The sequence below is a fragment of the Oncorhynchus mykiss genome, chromosome 1 (assembly GCF_013265735.2).
Source record: "Oncorhynchus mykiss isolate Arlee chromosome 1, USDA_OmykA_1.1, whole genome shotgun sequence".
NCBI classification, from domain to species: Eukaryota; Metazoa; Chordata; class Actinopteri; order Salmoniformes; family Salmonidae; genus Oncorhynchus; species Oncorhynchus mykiss.
Genome location: NC_048565.1, coordinates 45,625,914 through 45,640,738, shown reverse-complemented (window position 1 = coordinate 45,640,738; position 14,825 = coordinate 45,625,914). Strand labels below are relative to the sequence as shown.

Sequence of the window (14,825 nt, the reverse complement as noted above, 5' to 3'; positions counted from 1 at the left end):
CAGCTTCTAAAACCAGGGGCTCTGACCAAGTTTATGGTCCAGTAGTCTGCATCTTAACTATGTTGGGTGTTTCCTGCTCCTACCTCAAGCTGAGAGAAACTTACAGTGGTAACAGGTTTGTCAGGGTTACATTACAACTTGAGGTGCATGCCTCAACTGGAGGTGAGACTCGTGGCCTTCATAGTCCATGCCGGTAACTAACCTTGTGAGTGCTGCTTGTGTCTAACGAACACATCACTCTCTCACAGACATGCTATTTTCAGAGGTGATAATTGGAGCTCTTCTCTTCCTGTTCACTTGCATACGCAGGGCCGTAGCCAGCAAAAACCAGCGACAATTACCCCAGTGATTATCACATTGGTTGCTGTAACTTCAATCACCTCAGTCGATCTACAAACACACAGCCTATTACAGTAGTTATACAGTTAGCCGCTACACATTTACGCACATTACCTCAGCACCGGGATTTAAAACTATAATTGAATATGTACAGAGGGATCTGTTAGCAGAAAATCATATTTTATTCGCAAAAGGTAAACAAATCAGTTGGCTTTACAGAACTGTTATTTTTGTTGTTGCAATTTTACAGCCAATTCCCTGAAATTCTACACATTTCTCCATGTCTTATGCCATGTTAATATGATATCTGATTGAAAGAAATGAATAAAATAAATGGGGGCCCCCTGGAGGTCAGGGCCTCTGGTCACGTGCTCTGTGTGCCCGGTCAGTAATTGGCTAGCCTAAGTACACTAAGCAGTACCAATAAAAACATTTTTACTGACTTGGGTTAATTGAGTGATTGTCAATGAGTGACATATAACAAGATGAAAACTGCTGATGCACAACCAAGCTTAGACATTGCACGTTGTGCATTCTATTATTCTAACTCTCAGCAGTAAGTTGAGGTCCCGACTGTTCACATAGTCCACTGTAAACCAGCGGAATCTCTAACAGCGAAGCCAGAGCTATATGGTGACATCATGAGACATTCAGTTACTAAACATTTCACTGATGTTTTCGTTGCTTTGTAGGACAATGTGGACTTGGGGGATCTCATGTTCTCCCTGTGTTACCTACCAACGGCTGGAAGGCTAACCATCACAATGATCAAGGCTAGGAACCTCAAAGCCATGGACATCACTGGAGCCTCAGGTAGGGGGTCCTTAATGTGGGGACTGGGGTACAAATGTGATGTGGATTCTGATTAGTCATCACTCGATGGATAAATTATATGACAGACTAGTATATAAAATGGAATGGTCATTTCTGTCTATGGCCCAATAAGTAGAAGCCATGACGAAACATATCAATGGAGCATAACTATTGAGGCACCCTATCCCCTATACAGTTGAATTCGGAAGTTTACTGTACACTTAGGTTGAGTCATGAAAACTCATTTTTCAACCACTCCACAAATTTCTTGTAAACAAACTATAGTTGTGGAAAGTCGGTTAGGACATCTACGTTGTGCATGACACAAGTCATTTTTCCAACAATTGTTTACAGACAGATTATTTCACTTATAATTCACTGTATCACAATTCCAGTGGGTCAGAAGTTTACATATACTGAGTTGACTGTGCCTTTAAACAGCTTGGGAAATTCCAGAAAATGATGTCATGGCTTTCGAAGCTTCTGATAGGCTAACTGACATCATTTGAGTCAATTGGAGGTGTAACTGTGGATGTATTTCAATGCCTACCTTCACACTCAGTGCCTCTTTGCCTGACATCATGGGAAAATCAAAAGAAATCAGCCAAGACCTCAGAAAGAAATTGTAGACCTCCACAAGTCTGGTTCATCCTTGGGAGCAATTTCCAAACGACAGAAGATACCACGTTCATCTGTACAAACAATAGTACGCAAGTATAAACACCATGGGACCACACAGCCGTCATACCGCTCAGGAAGGAAACTCGTTCTGTCTCCTAGAGATTAACGTACTTTGGTGCGAAAAGTGCAAATCAATCCCAGAACAACAGCAAAGGACCTTGTGAAGATCATGGAGGAAACAGGTACAAAAGTATCTATATCCACAGTTAAACGAGTCCTATATCGACATAACTTGAAAGGCTGCTCATCAAGGAAGAAGCCACTGCTCCAAAACCGCCATAAAAAAAAGCCAGACTACGGTTTGCAACTTCACATTGGGGCAAAGATCGTACATTTTGGAGAAATGTCCTCTGGCCTGATGAAACAAAAACAGAACTGTTTGGCAATAATGACCATCGTTATGTTTGGAGGAAAAAGGGGGATGCTTGCAAGCCGAAGAACACCATTCCAACCGTGAAGCACGGGAGTTGCAGCATCATTTTGTGAGGGTGCTTTCCTGCAGGAGGGACTGGTGCACTTCAACAAAATAGATGGCATCATGAGGAGGAAAAATATGTGGATATATTGAAGCAACATCTCAAGACATCAGTCAGGAAGTTGAAGCTTGGTCGCAAATGGGTCTTCCAAATGGACAATGACCCCAAGCATACTTCCAAAGTTGTGGTAAAATGGCTTAAGGACAACAAAGTCAAGGTATTGGAGTGGCCATCACAAAGCCCTGACCTCAATCCTATAGAACATTTGTGGGCAGAACTGAACAAGCAATGAGGCTTAAAAACCTGACTCAGTTACACTATCTCTATCAGGAGGAATGGGCCACAATTCACCCAAATTATTGTGGGAACCTTGTGGAAGGCTACCCGAAACGTTTGACCCAAGTTAAACAATTTAAAGGCAATGATACCAAATACTAATTGAGTGTATGTAATCTTCTTACCCACTGAGAATGTGATGAAAGAAATAAAAGCTTAAATAAATCATTCTCACTACTATTATTCTGACATTTCACATTCTTAAAATAAAGTGGTGATTGTAACTGACCTAAGACAGGGAATTTCTACTTGGATTAAATGTCAGGAATTGTGAAAAACTGAGTTTAAATGTATTTGGCTAAGGTGTATACTGCACTACTTTTGACCAGAGGCCTTTGTGGCTGCATCCCATGTGTTACTCCGTGGTTTTACCCTTTCCACTGTGTCCCAACTCTCTCTAGATCCCTATGTGAAGGTGTCTTTGATGTGTGAGGGACGGAGATTGAAGAAGAGGAAAACGTCCACCAAGCGAAACACTCTGAATCCAGTCTACAACGAAGCCATAGTATTTGATGTCCCTCCTGAGAACATTGATCAGATCAGTCTCCTAATAGCAGTGATGGACTACGATCGGTAAATAAATGTTGTTTTGCAACACTTTTTATGAACTGAACTTCCTATAATTATGACAGCAGTCTGGGTTTTTTATTCTGAAAATAGCCTGCAAGGTTGTGGTGACTATGGTGCACTGAAAAGGACTCCGAAACCACGCTTTTGAGTGGACAGTATCTTTGCTGTACACAAATCAAATAACAAATTATTTGTCACATACGCTTGTTTAGCAGATGTTATTGCGGGTGTAGCGAAATGCTTGTGTTTCCAGCTCTAACAGTGCAGTAATATCTAACAATTTCACAACAATACACACAAATCTAAAGTAAAGGAATGGAATTAAGAATACATATTTGGGCAAGCAATGTCAGAGTGGCATAGACTAAGAAACAGTAAAATAGGATAGAATACAATATATACATATGAGATGAGTAATGCAAAATATGTAAACATTATTAAAGTGAATAGTGTTCCATTATTAAAGTGGCTAGTGATTCCAAGTCTATGTATATAGGACAGCAGCCTCTAATATGCTAGGATGGCTATTTAACAGAATTTAACAGTTTGATGGCCTTGAGATAGAAGCTATTTTTCAGTCTCTCGGTCCCAGCTTTGATGCACCTGTACTGACCTTGCCTTATGGATAATAGCGGGGTGAACAGGCAGTGGCTCGGGTGGTTGTTGTCCTTGATAATATTTTTGGCATTCCTGGGGGGCAGGTAGTTTGCCCCCGGTGATGTGTTGGGCAGACCGCACCACCCTCTGGAGAGACCTGCGTTTGCGAGAGGTGCAGTGATACAGCCCGACAGGGTGCTCTCAATTGTGCATCTGTAAAAGTTTGTGGGGGTTTTAGGTGCCAAGACAAATTTCTTCCGCCTCCTGAGGTTGAAGATGCGCTGTTGCGCCTTCTTCACAACACTGTCTGTGTGGGTGGACCATTTCAGTTTGTAAGTGATATGTACGCCAAGGAACATGAAGTTTTCCACCTTCTCCACGGTTGTCCCATCGATGTGGATAGGGGGATGCTCCCTCTGCTGTTTCCTGAATTCCACAATTAGCTCCTTTGTTTTGTTGACGTTGGTTGAGAGGTTATTTTGCACCACACTCCCAGGGCCCTCACCTCCTCCCTGTCTCATCATTGTTGGTAATCGGGCCTACCACTGTTGTGTCGTCTGCGAACTTGATGATTGAGCCTGAAGCATGTGTGGCCACTCAGTCATTGGTGAACAGGGAGTACAGGAGGGGGCTGAGCATGCATCCTTGTGGGGCCCCAGTGTTGAGTATCAGCGAAGTGGAGGTGTTTTTCCTACCTTCACCAAATGTGGGCGGCCTGTCAGAAAGTCCAGGATCCAGTTGCACAGGGTGGGGTTCAGACCGAGCCTCAAGATAATGATGAGCTTGGAGGGTACTATGGTGTTGAATGCTGAGCTGTAGTCATTCTTACATAGGTATTCCTCTTGTCTATATTGGATAGAGCAGTGTGCAGTGTGATGGCGATTGCATAATCTGTGGTTCTATTGGGGCGGTAAGCAAATTGAAGTGGGTCTAGGGTGTCAGGTAAGATAGAGATGATATGATCCTTGACTAGTCTCTCAAAGCACTTCATGATGACAGAAGTGAGTGCTACTGGGCGATAGTCATTTAGTTCAGTTACCTTTGCTTTCTTAGGTACATGAACAATGGTGGACATCTTGAAGCATGTGTGGACAGTAGACTGGGATAGGGAGAGATTGAATATGTCCGTAAAAACTCCAGCCAGCTGGTCTGCGCATGCTCTGAGGACATGGCTAGGGAGGCCGTCTGGCCGGCAGCCTTGCGAGGGTTAACATACTTAAATGTCTTACTCACGTCGGCCACAGAGAAGGTGAGCTCCCAGTCCTTGGTAGCACTGTGTTATCCTCAAAGCGGGCGAAGAAGGTGTTTAGCTTGTCTGGAAGAAACACGTTGGTGTCCGCGACTTGGCAGGTTTTCCCATTGTGGTCCGTGATTGTCTGTAGACCCTGCCACATAGGTCTCGTGTCTGAGCCGTTGAATTGCGACTCCACTTTTTCTCTATGCTAATGTTTTGCCTGTTTGATTGCCTTATGGAGGGAATAACTATACTGTATGTATTGGGCCGTATTCCCAGTCACCTTGCCATAGTTAAATGCGATGGTTCCCGCTTTCAGTTTTGTGCGAATGCTGCCATCTATCCACGGTTTCTGGTTAGGGTAGGTTTTAATAGTCACCGTGGGTACAACATCTCCTATACACTTCCTTATAAACTCAGTCACCGTATCAGTGTATACTTCGATAATATTCTCGGAGGCTACCCGGAACATATCACAGTCCACGTGATCAAAACAATCTTGAGCGTGAATTCCGATTGGTCAGACCAGCTTTGAATAGTCCTTAGCACAGGTACTTCCTGTTTGAGTTTCTGCCTATAGGAAGGAAGGAGCAAAATGGAGTCATTACCAGATTTGCTGAAAGGGCGGTGGGGAGGGCCTTGTAGGCCTTGTAGGCATCCAGAAAGTTGGAGTAGCAACGAGTGTTTTAGCAACGTGAGTACTACAGTTAATGTGTTGATAGAACTTCGGCAGCCTTTTCCTCAAATGTTTTTTCATAAAATCCTCAGCTACAATAAATGTTGCCTCAGGATATGTGGTTTCCAGTTTGCATAAAGTCCAGTTAAGTTCTTTGAGGGCCGTCGTGGTATCGGCTTGAGGGGGGATATACACGGCTGTGACTATAACCGAAGAGAATTCTCTTGGGAGATAAGACAGTCTGCATTTAATTGTGAGGTATTCTACATTGGGGGAACAAAAATACTTCCTGTATGTTATCACAATCACACCAAAAGTAATTAATGATGAAACATACACCCCCACCCTTCTTTCCGGAGAGATATTTATTCCTTTCTGCGCAATGAACTGAGAACCCAACTGGCTAGACGGACTCAGACAGTATATCCTGAGAGAGCCATGTTTCCATGAAACAGAGTATGTTACAATTCCTGATGTCTCTCTGGAAGAAATCCTTGCCCTGAGCTCGTCAACTTTATTATCCTGTTTCCTCCCCTATACAAGCACATCGCTGAGACTCCCTAAGTGTAACATGTTTTAGTTGATCATTGGCCTGGAAAGCAGGTGGCATTCAAGAGAGGAGGAAACAACATTACAAAACAAAAATACTGACGAAAAAGCACAGAGTATTTTCCTCCTTATGCTGTTCAGAATAAATATTAGAGGAGTTAAAAATAATCTGCCGAACATCACTATAATAATTACATGAAGGAGCACGATGTTGGACAGATTTATGGCAACAAAAGGTTTTAAAATGACCATATATTTGTTCCCCCCTCTCACAGGGTAGGTCACAATGAGGTCATTGGAGTGTGTAGGGTGGGCAATGAGGCGGAGAGCCTGGGCCGAGACCACTGGAACGAGATGTTGTCATACCCTCGCAAGCCCATCGCCCACTGGCACCCCCTGGTAGAGGTATGTGTGTGTGGTGTGTGTGGTGTGTGTGTGGTGTATGTGTGTGTGTGTGTGTGTGTGTGTGTGTGTGTGTGTGTGTGTGTGTGTGTGTGTGTGTGTGTGTGTGTGTGTGTGTGTGTGTGTGTGTGTGTGTGTGCGCAAGGTGTAAGTAGACAGCAAGCGGTAAAAGCTCTACTTCTCTAGCTTGTATAGGGACAATAAAACACAAGCAGGATTACATGAAACACATGTCTGCTTGACTTGTTTTGGTGCCATCATCAGAACAGTCCATTCCTGCAGTGGGAGAGGAGCGGAGAAGGCGGCTTTATTGCTATTTAAAAACACTACTCCTCCACCCTCATTAATGGACCCCAGAAATAGATCAACATTTATTTGGAGTTGTTGACACCACATCTATTCATATTCATCTGAGAGGTTAAAAGCAGAAATTGGAACAGTAATGTTGCCTACACAGTGATATAACTGAAGTGCTTGTCATTGGATATCATTGTAGCTGCACAGTCAGAAGCACTGGGGTGCATTCACTTGGAACCAAACAGAGCCAAACAAAAGCAAACGGAATGATATGGGGAGGGACCTTCCTGGATTTGTCCAATATAAACTTTTTGGGAGTAAACGGTTGCCATTGCAAAATGTTTTTGCAACTGTTTGCCACGGTCTCCTTCTAATGAATACAACCCTGTTCCTCCTATTAAGCTAAAGAAGACATAGCAGAGGACTAAAGCTCGGGATTATAGCTTATTTGTGTTACTTCAAGAATGGAAAGATGCTCTTTGAGTATAAGGCTTAATAACCCATAAACCACACACACACACACATACACACACTCGGACAAAAATAAGCACCCACCTAATTATTATTGTTATAGACACACACACACACACACACACACTTGACGTTTCATTATTTTCACTCGCATCTTTTCATGGATTGGTGTTTTGAAATCTTAGTGCAAGACTCGCTGACCCTCAAGGCCACAGACAGTTCTCATCAATAATTCACATCCCAGGCCACTTGAGCCAAGGTTGTGCTCCCGCTACACAGAACCGCTAAAACAGCCATTTAAACTGTGCTTTACATCTCTCTTTCGCTCCCTGTCTTCCCCTGGGCTGCTTTTTTAGGCTGTTAAATTCCATCTAGGAGGAAAAGAAAAAAGGGCAAAAAATACAAATGTTTGCTATTTCCTACTGATTTTGTGTTTCTTGAAAGTAGGACAATTTATTTAGAGTATGTTTCGTATTAAACGGAGAAGAAAGACAAATGATTTTCAGACAGAGGCATGACAGAACCCACAGGGGTTCTACACACACCGAGGCCATTTTTTTGGTAAGATGAATTAAAACTACAGAGTGCATTGTGACTTCAGCCTCACAGTCTCTATTTACCGAAATTAAATTTCACCTCCGACTTTTTCCCTCTTTGTGCAATTCAGCTGTCAAATTGTATTCCCTTACCTGATATAACCTGGTTATTCTCATCTCTCTGACTGTGTTTCCTCTCGGTGTGTTCTCTAGTGGATGGGTCAGGGGACTGCAGGTGAAAGCCAGGGCGGTTCCACCAACTCTCTAAAGACTCCTCCCTCACCATAAAGAGAACACAGGGTGGTGAAGGAGAGGAACAGCAGAGACCCCAAGCATCAAGAGAGGAGGAGAGATCAGTATGCTAGTAATGGTAGATGTTACACTTGGTTTCCCCGACATAGATTAAGTTTAGTGCTGAACTAAAAAGCATGCTCAATTTGAAAGTGCTTACTGATCCAGGACAGGCTTAAAACTTCTTCAGGATTGGTGGGTCCCCTGCGGGACGGTTGCACTAACGTAGGCTAATGTGATTAGCATGAGGTTGTAAGTAACAAGAACATTTCCCAGGACATAGACCTATCTGATATTGGCAGAAAGCTTAAATTCTTGTTAATCTAACTGCACTGTCCAATTTACAGTAGCTATTAGAGTGAAAGAATACCATGCTATTGTTTGAGGAGAGTGCACAGTTTAATAAACAAATTAGGCACATTTGGGCAGCCTGGTACAACATTTTGAACAGAAATGCAATGGTTCATTGGATCAGTCTGAAACTTTGCACACACACTCCTGCCATCTAGTGGCCAAAATCTAAATTCCACCTGGGCTGAAATAATACATTATGGCCTTTCTCTTGCATTTCAAAGATGATAGTACAAAAAATGTAAAAAAAACATTTGTTTTTTTCTTTGTATTATCTTTTACCAGATCTAATGTGTTATATTCTCCTACATTCCTTTCACATTTCCACAAAAAGTGTTTCCTTTCAAATGGCACCAAGAATATACTGTATGTTTAGTCAACTGCATGTCCAGTGGCCATTCATTAGTACTATTTATTTAAAAAACTACAGAAATCTAAAAAGTGTTAAAGTTTCAGTTGGGAGGTAATAGTATAGTCTTGTTTATGTCTTGTTTAATAACACATTGTTACAATTAATTGATCTTTGTTATTTGGGTACAGTGCATGGTTCTTTGTGCGTAATATTGCTCTTTGGTTGATTACTTTGTGAGATACTAACATACTGTAAACATAAAATGTACCATGAAACTAAGACCTAGTATTTAAATTGTCCATTCAGATGTTACTAAATAAATATTTATATTATAAATTTACCACACAAAGACAGATGGGTGATTTTATGATCTCAAGAGTGAAATTCTGTGTCAGGAAGAAGAGAGAGGCCTTAGAGCCTGTCCTCGACACCTTTCTCCACAAAGACGCTCTCTTCACACCTGCAGTGACAAGTCCCCAACAGGCCACAGACACACATGACAGATGCCGAGCCCTGCACCGAACCAGTTGACGGCCAAACAAACAGCAACGAGGTTGCAGCAGGATGATAAAATATCAAACCTTATGAGATGTGACTGACAGACAGTGGGGAGCGCTCCAATCAGAGTGCGTCTGAGCTGCACACTGGGCTGCTGATGGGAACACGACACAGGAACAGAGACAAATCCATCTGCAGTGCTGGTGCTAGAATCAGTCCCCTCCCTCAGTGAAATCATACCCAGCACTGTGCAGTCTGCAGGTAGTCAACAGGTGTCCTCTGATGAGGAGGATGGGGCCCCACCAGCAGCCACATGGAGATCTCAATTAATCAGAACAAGACGACTGATTACTACTACACAGGGTCAGATAAAAAAATATTTTTTTAAATACCTCAAACACACATCTCAACATCAATCACAGAATTAAACACACGTCAATATTAATGTTGATGAAATGAAATGCCAAACGGCGTGAATAGAGGCAAATGTCAATATATTTCTGTACTTAAACACACGACGGAAGGCCCTCGTTTTTTTCTGTCTGTCTTTGTTTTATACATAATTGGAATTGCTTCTAGCAATGAAGACCAACAGTTAGACAGCAGAAAACACGAGGTAGTCAGAACGCAGCTCAGACAGCTGATTTGGTGAACATTCTCGATTCATTGCACAGGGCCCCATTTGGGACATTTTCCACTGACACGTCTGGCATGTTCTTCCGGTAAATAGAGTCAGTGAACAAGCATGTTATGACGGTAGTAGTAATACCACTACAGGAGAGGGAGACCAGGAGCACCTGGTTGAGGTGGTAGGGATGACGGGGGTTGGGTTCCGTGGTGCGCATGCGCTCTCACTAATCACATATTTCAGCATCCAGGCCCCTCTGTTCCAGTAATTACTGTTTGGAAAATAAATAATTTAACAGCAGGATCTCTCTGAAGTGCAAAGCAGTGCCAAACTGGGTGTTCTCTTCATGACTACTTCTTAACAACACAGCCACGATTAGAGAGCAGAGGGGACCCACTCTTTGAAAAGGGACTTGGGGGCAACGCGGGAATATGGACAAAGTCATTTATCCTTGTTTAAATTCATATCTTCATTCCACTCTTTACCCTTCTGTGTAATCTTACTTTAATGAAACCTCTTGTTTAATGAAAATGTAATTGAATCTATCCGCTGTTCTTCAGTCGTGGTTTGCCTAATGGTGTGTGTCAGAGCAACAGACGAAGTGTGAATAAGAATCCCCCGGCAGACAGGCAGAGCCATGTGATATGTTGGGAGACCTGAGATGCTCCCAGGCTGCAGTCTGCTCATAGTCAGGTGCTAATTGAAAACATGTGGCCTGTCAGGGGACAAAATGCCCCCAAGTAGATCTCCCAGGAAAACATTTGATGAACAAGATAGGAAGAACACATAAGGTGCCTACGGAAAACAAGCATGTATAGAGAGCCATCCACAATGAGGATTTGACAGATGAGACCTTACTGCAATAACGCAATGGGTGGAAAATGTTAGTTTTCAGTTTCACCAGAACAGAAGCTCACACTCAACAGACACACTAGATGATTACCATTGGATGAGTCCATGTACAAGGCAAATGACTCTTTACAGCTGAAAAGTGAAAATGTGGTATCCTTAGTGACAGTGTCTAAGTATGTTCAACAGTTCCCTCCTCCTACACACCTGTATAAGTGCAATATAAAAAATACAATTGGCCTTAAACAAATTCTGCGCTTTTTATTCTGCGCTCAAAAGACAGCATCTGCAAGACATCTGATTTGTGTGTAACCTTAAACACCCTTAAATCGTACTGTGCTCACGACTAATGTGACCTCTTTACGCCACACTTGACATTCGAACCCAGCCTCTTCACACACAGTCAGGTCCAACATTTTTGGCACCATTGATAAAGACGAGCAGAAAACACTGTGTAAAATGTATAACACAAATACTGACACGTATTGTACGCAAAGAAAGGGAACGTTATATTTGTTTATACGAATGCAGTTGTTCAGAGAACAAGTAAAACGAAAAATCTCTCAAAAAGATAGGGGTCAAAATGATTGGCACCCCTGTTTCTATACTGTTCAATACCTTGCAAGGATAATGGCACTGAGCCTTTTTCTAACTGTTTTACGAGGAGAACACATTGGGAGGGATGTTAGACCATTCCTCCATACAGAATCCTTCCAGATCCTTGATATCCTTTGTCTGCTCTTATGGACTTCCCTCTTCAATTAAACCGCAGCTTTTCAATGGGGTTCAAGTCCTGGAGATTGATTTTGTGGTCAATGAACCATCTCTTTGTTGATTTTGATGTGTGCTTGGCGTTATTGTCTTGCTGGTAGATCCACTTGCGGCCCAGTTTCAGCCTCCTGGAAGAGGCAACCAGGTTTTTGGCTAAAATGGCCCAGTACAGGGTAAAGTTCATGATACCTTTGACCTTAACAAGGGCCCCAGGACCAGTGGAAGCAAAATATCCCCATAACATCAAAGACCAACCAAAGAGCTCTATTTTAATGTAATCCAACAACTGTAAATGCCTGGAGTTAAGGATATCAAGCTAAACGATATTGGCACTTCGATTGAACCCGGTGCAATGGTCAGATGACATGAAAATAAAGTTCTTTGTCCACGCACACCAGTGGTGGGTTTTGCATCAAAAAGAACCCCGTATGAATTGTTAAATAAAATCTCTTTGTCTGAGCAATTGTATTAATATAAAATAATGTACTTTTGCAAACAATATATCTCAGTATTTGTAGTATTTATCTTATATTGTCTATATCAAGGGAGCCCTTAATTATGGACCTGGCCAAAATCAAGGAAACAACATAAAGTGTCTTAATAGGGTGTTGGGCCATCACAAGCCACCAGAACAGCTTCAATGCACCTTGGCATCGATTCTACAAGTGTCTGGAACTCTATTGGAGGGATGTGACACCATTCATCCTTGAGAAATTCCATCATTTGGTGTTTTGTTGATGGTGGTGGAAAACGCTGTCTCAGGCGCCGCTCCAGAATCTCCCATAAGTGTTCAATTGTGTTGAGATATGTTGACTGAAACAGCCTTGGCATATGGTTTACATAGTTTTCATGCTAATCAAACCATTCAGTGACCACTCATGCTCTGTGGATGGGGGCATCATCACCCTACGGGGCCATAGTCATGGTAGCCAAAATAATGGCCTTCCCAGCATTTATATACACGACCATGAGCTTGAAGGGATGTTAATTGCTTAATTAACTTAGGAACCACACCTGTGTGGAACCACCTGCTTTCAATAAACGTTGTATTACCCGTATACGCACACACACACACACAAACACGCACACAGAGCCACACCTAAGCATGCACACACACATTCACACACACATGAATGCATCTCTCACACATTGCACAGGTGAGCTGCTGCCCACCGTACTGTATGTTCGGAGGTGGTCATCTGATGTGCTTCACATACACCATCCCCTTGGTAGAGCCTGACCTAAATGACTACTTCCATTTCCAACACCGCTAAATCTATAGTCTATTTCAAAACATTCCCCATGCATATCTGTGCACGTGCTTCTTAGCTGGGTCCTTTCAAACAGGAGGCTGCACCTAGTTGACCTCCACTACTTTTCCTCTGAGTATCTCAGTGATACTTCAACTACTAACACGCTACACGTATGTCTCTTTACAGAGTAACTGTTACCTATTGACAGAGAAACTGTTGCAATTGATAGCTACTGGGCTACAAAGGTTCAACTTCAAAAGAACGATGGACTCAATTATCAAACTCAAGCCCCTTCCTTGGACTAAAATGTAATTATCTAGGGTCCCCAGACGTGCAGACTCATAATGTTCCGGTAGACTAGTCTAGACTCCCAGGGTGTTCTCGTTAATTACTTCAATTTTTCTCCCCTTCTGCCCTCAAATTAAATGAAACCCAGACACGATAGGGCTGTTTAACAAGGGCCTTTTCCTTTTAGAGACTCAGGAATCACACTGTTTTCTGTGATTTCTCTCACTTCATACAATTTGCCAGATAATAATAAAAACCGGCTCCACACACCAGGACTGTGGGAGAAACCCATTTCAGATTGGAAAGGATGTATTGTGTTACAGCTCTTTCATGAAATACACAATATATACAAAAGTATGTGGACATCCGGCTATTTCAGCCACACCCGTTGCTGACAGGTGTATAAAATCAAGCACACAGCCATGCAATCTTCATAGACAAACATTGGCAGTAGAATGGGCTTACTGAAGAGCTCAGTGACTTTCAACGTGGTACTGTCATGGGATGCCACCTTTCCAACAAGTCAGCCGCGAAGTGGTAGGCCACACAAGCTCACAGAATGGGACTGCCAACTGCTGAATCACGTAGCGCGTACAAATTGTCTGTCCTCGGTTGCAACCCTCACTACCGAGTTCCAAACTGTCTCTGGAAGCAACATCAGCACAAGAAGTGTTCATCGGGAGCTTCATGAAATGGGTTTCCATGGTTGAGCAGACGCACACAAGTCTAAGATCACCATGCACAATGCCAAGCGTCGGCTGGAATGGTGTAAAGCTCGCCACCATTGGACTCCGGAGCAGTGGAAACGCGTTCTCGGGAGTGATGAATCACGCTTCACCATCTGGCAGTCGGACGGACGAATCTGGTTTTGGCGGATGCCAGGAGAACGATACCTGCCCAAATGCATAGTGCCAACTGTAAAGTTTTGGTGGAGGAGGAATAATGGTCTGGGGCTGTTTTTCGTTGTTCGGGCTAGGCCCCTTACTTCCAGTGAAGGGAAATCTTAACACTACAGAATACAATTACATTCTAGACGATTCTGTGCTTCCAACTTTGTGGCAACATTTTGGGGAAAGCCCTTTCCTGTATCAGCATGACCATGCCCCCGTGCACAAAGCGAGGTCCATACAGAAATGGTTTGTCGAGATCGGTGTGGAAGAACTTAACTGGCCTACACAGAGCCCTGACCTCAACCCCATCGAACAGCTTTGGGATGAATTAGAACGTTGACTGCGAGCCAGGCCTAATCACCTAACATCAGTGCCCGACCTCACTAATGCTCTTGTGCTGAATATAAAGAAGTCCCCGCAGAAATGTTCCAACATCTAGTGAAAAACCTTCCCAGAAGAGTGGAGGCTGTTATAGCAGCAAAGGGTGGACCAACTCCATATTAATGCCCATGATTTTTTAGTGTTCGACGAGCAGGTGTCTATATACTTTTGGTCACGTAGTGCAAGTTGGCCACTATTTGTTTGAATAACTTATAACTTCAGAATATTACATAAAGTAAAGTTAGATAAACTGATTATTGAAATAATAAATAAATTACTTAAATCGCAGACATCCG

The 14,825-nt window shown here is 42.8% G+C and overlaps 1 protein-coding gene across 1 annotated transcript in view; it reads left to right on the top strand.

Moving 5' to 3' along the window:
• The window catches only part of LOC110523892 (synaptotagmin-9), a 48,488-nt gene extending 39,920 nt beyond the window's left edge, over nucleotides 1-8,568 (top strand). The window contains exons 4-7 of the mRNA XM_021603012.2: nucleotides 1,032-1,152; nucleotides 3,047-3,218; nucleotides 6,547-6,676; nucleotides 8,191-8,568. Of these exons, the coding sequence (XP_021458687.1) occupies nucleotides 1,032-1,152; nucleotides 3,047-3,218; nucleotides 6,547-6,676; nucleotides 8,191-8,265 (498 nt within the window). The 3' untranslated portion in view covers nucleotides 8,266-8,568. The remainder of the gene's footprint in view (nucleotides 1-1,031; nucleotides 1,153-3,046; nucleotides 3,219-6,546; nucleotides 6,677-8,190) is intronic.
• Nucleotides 8,569-14,825: the final 6,257 nt, after the last annotated feature.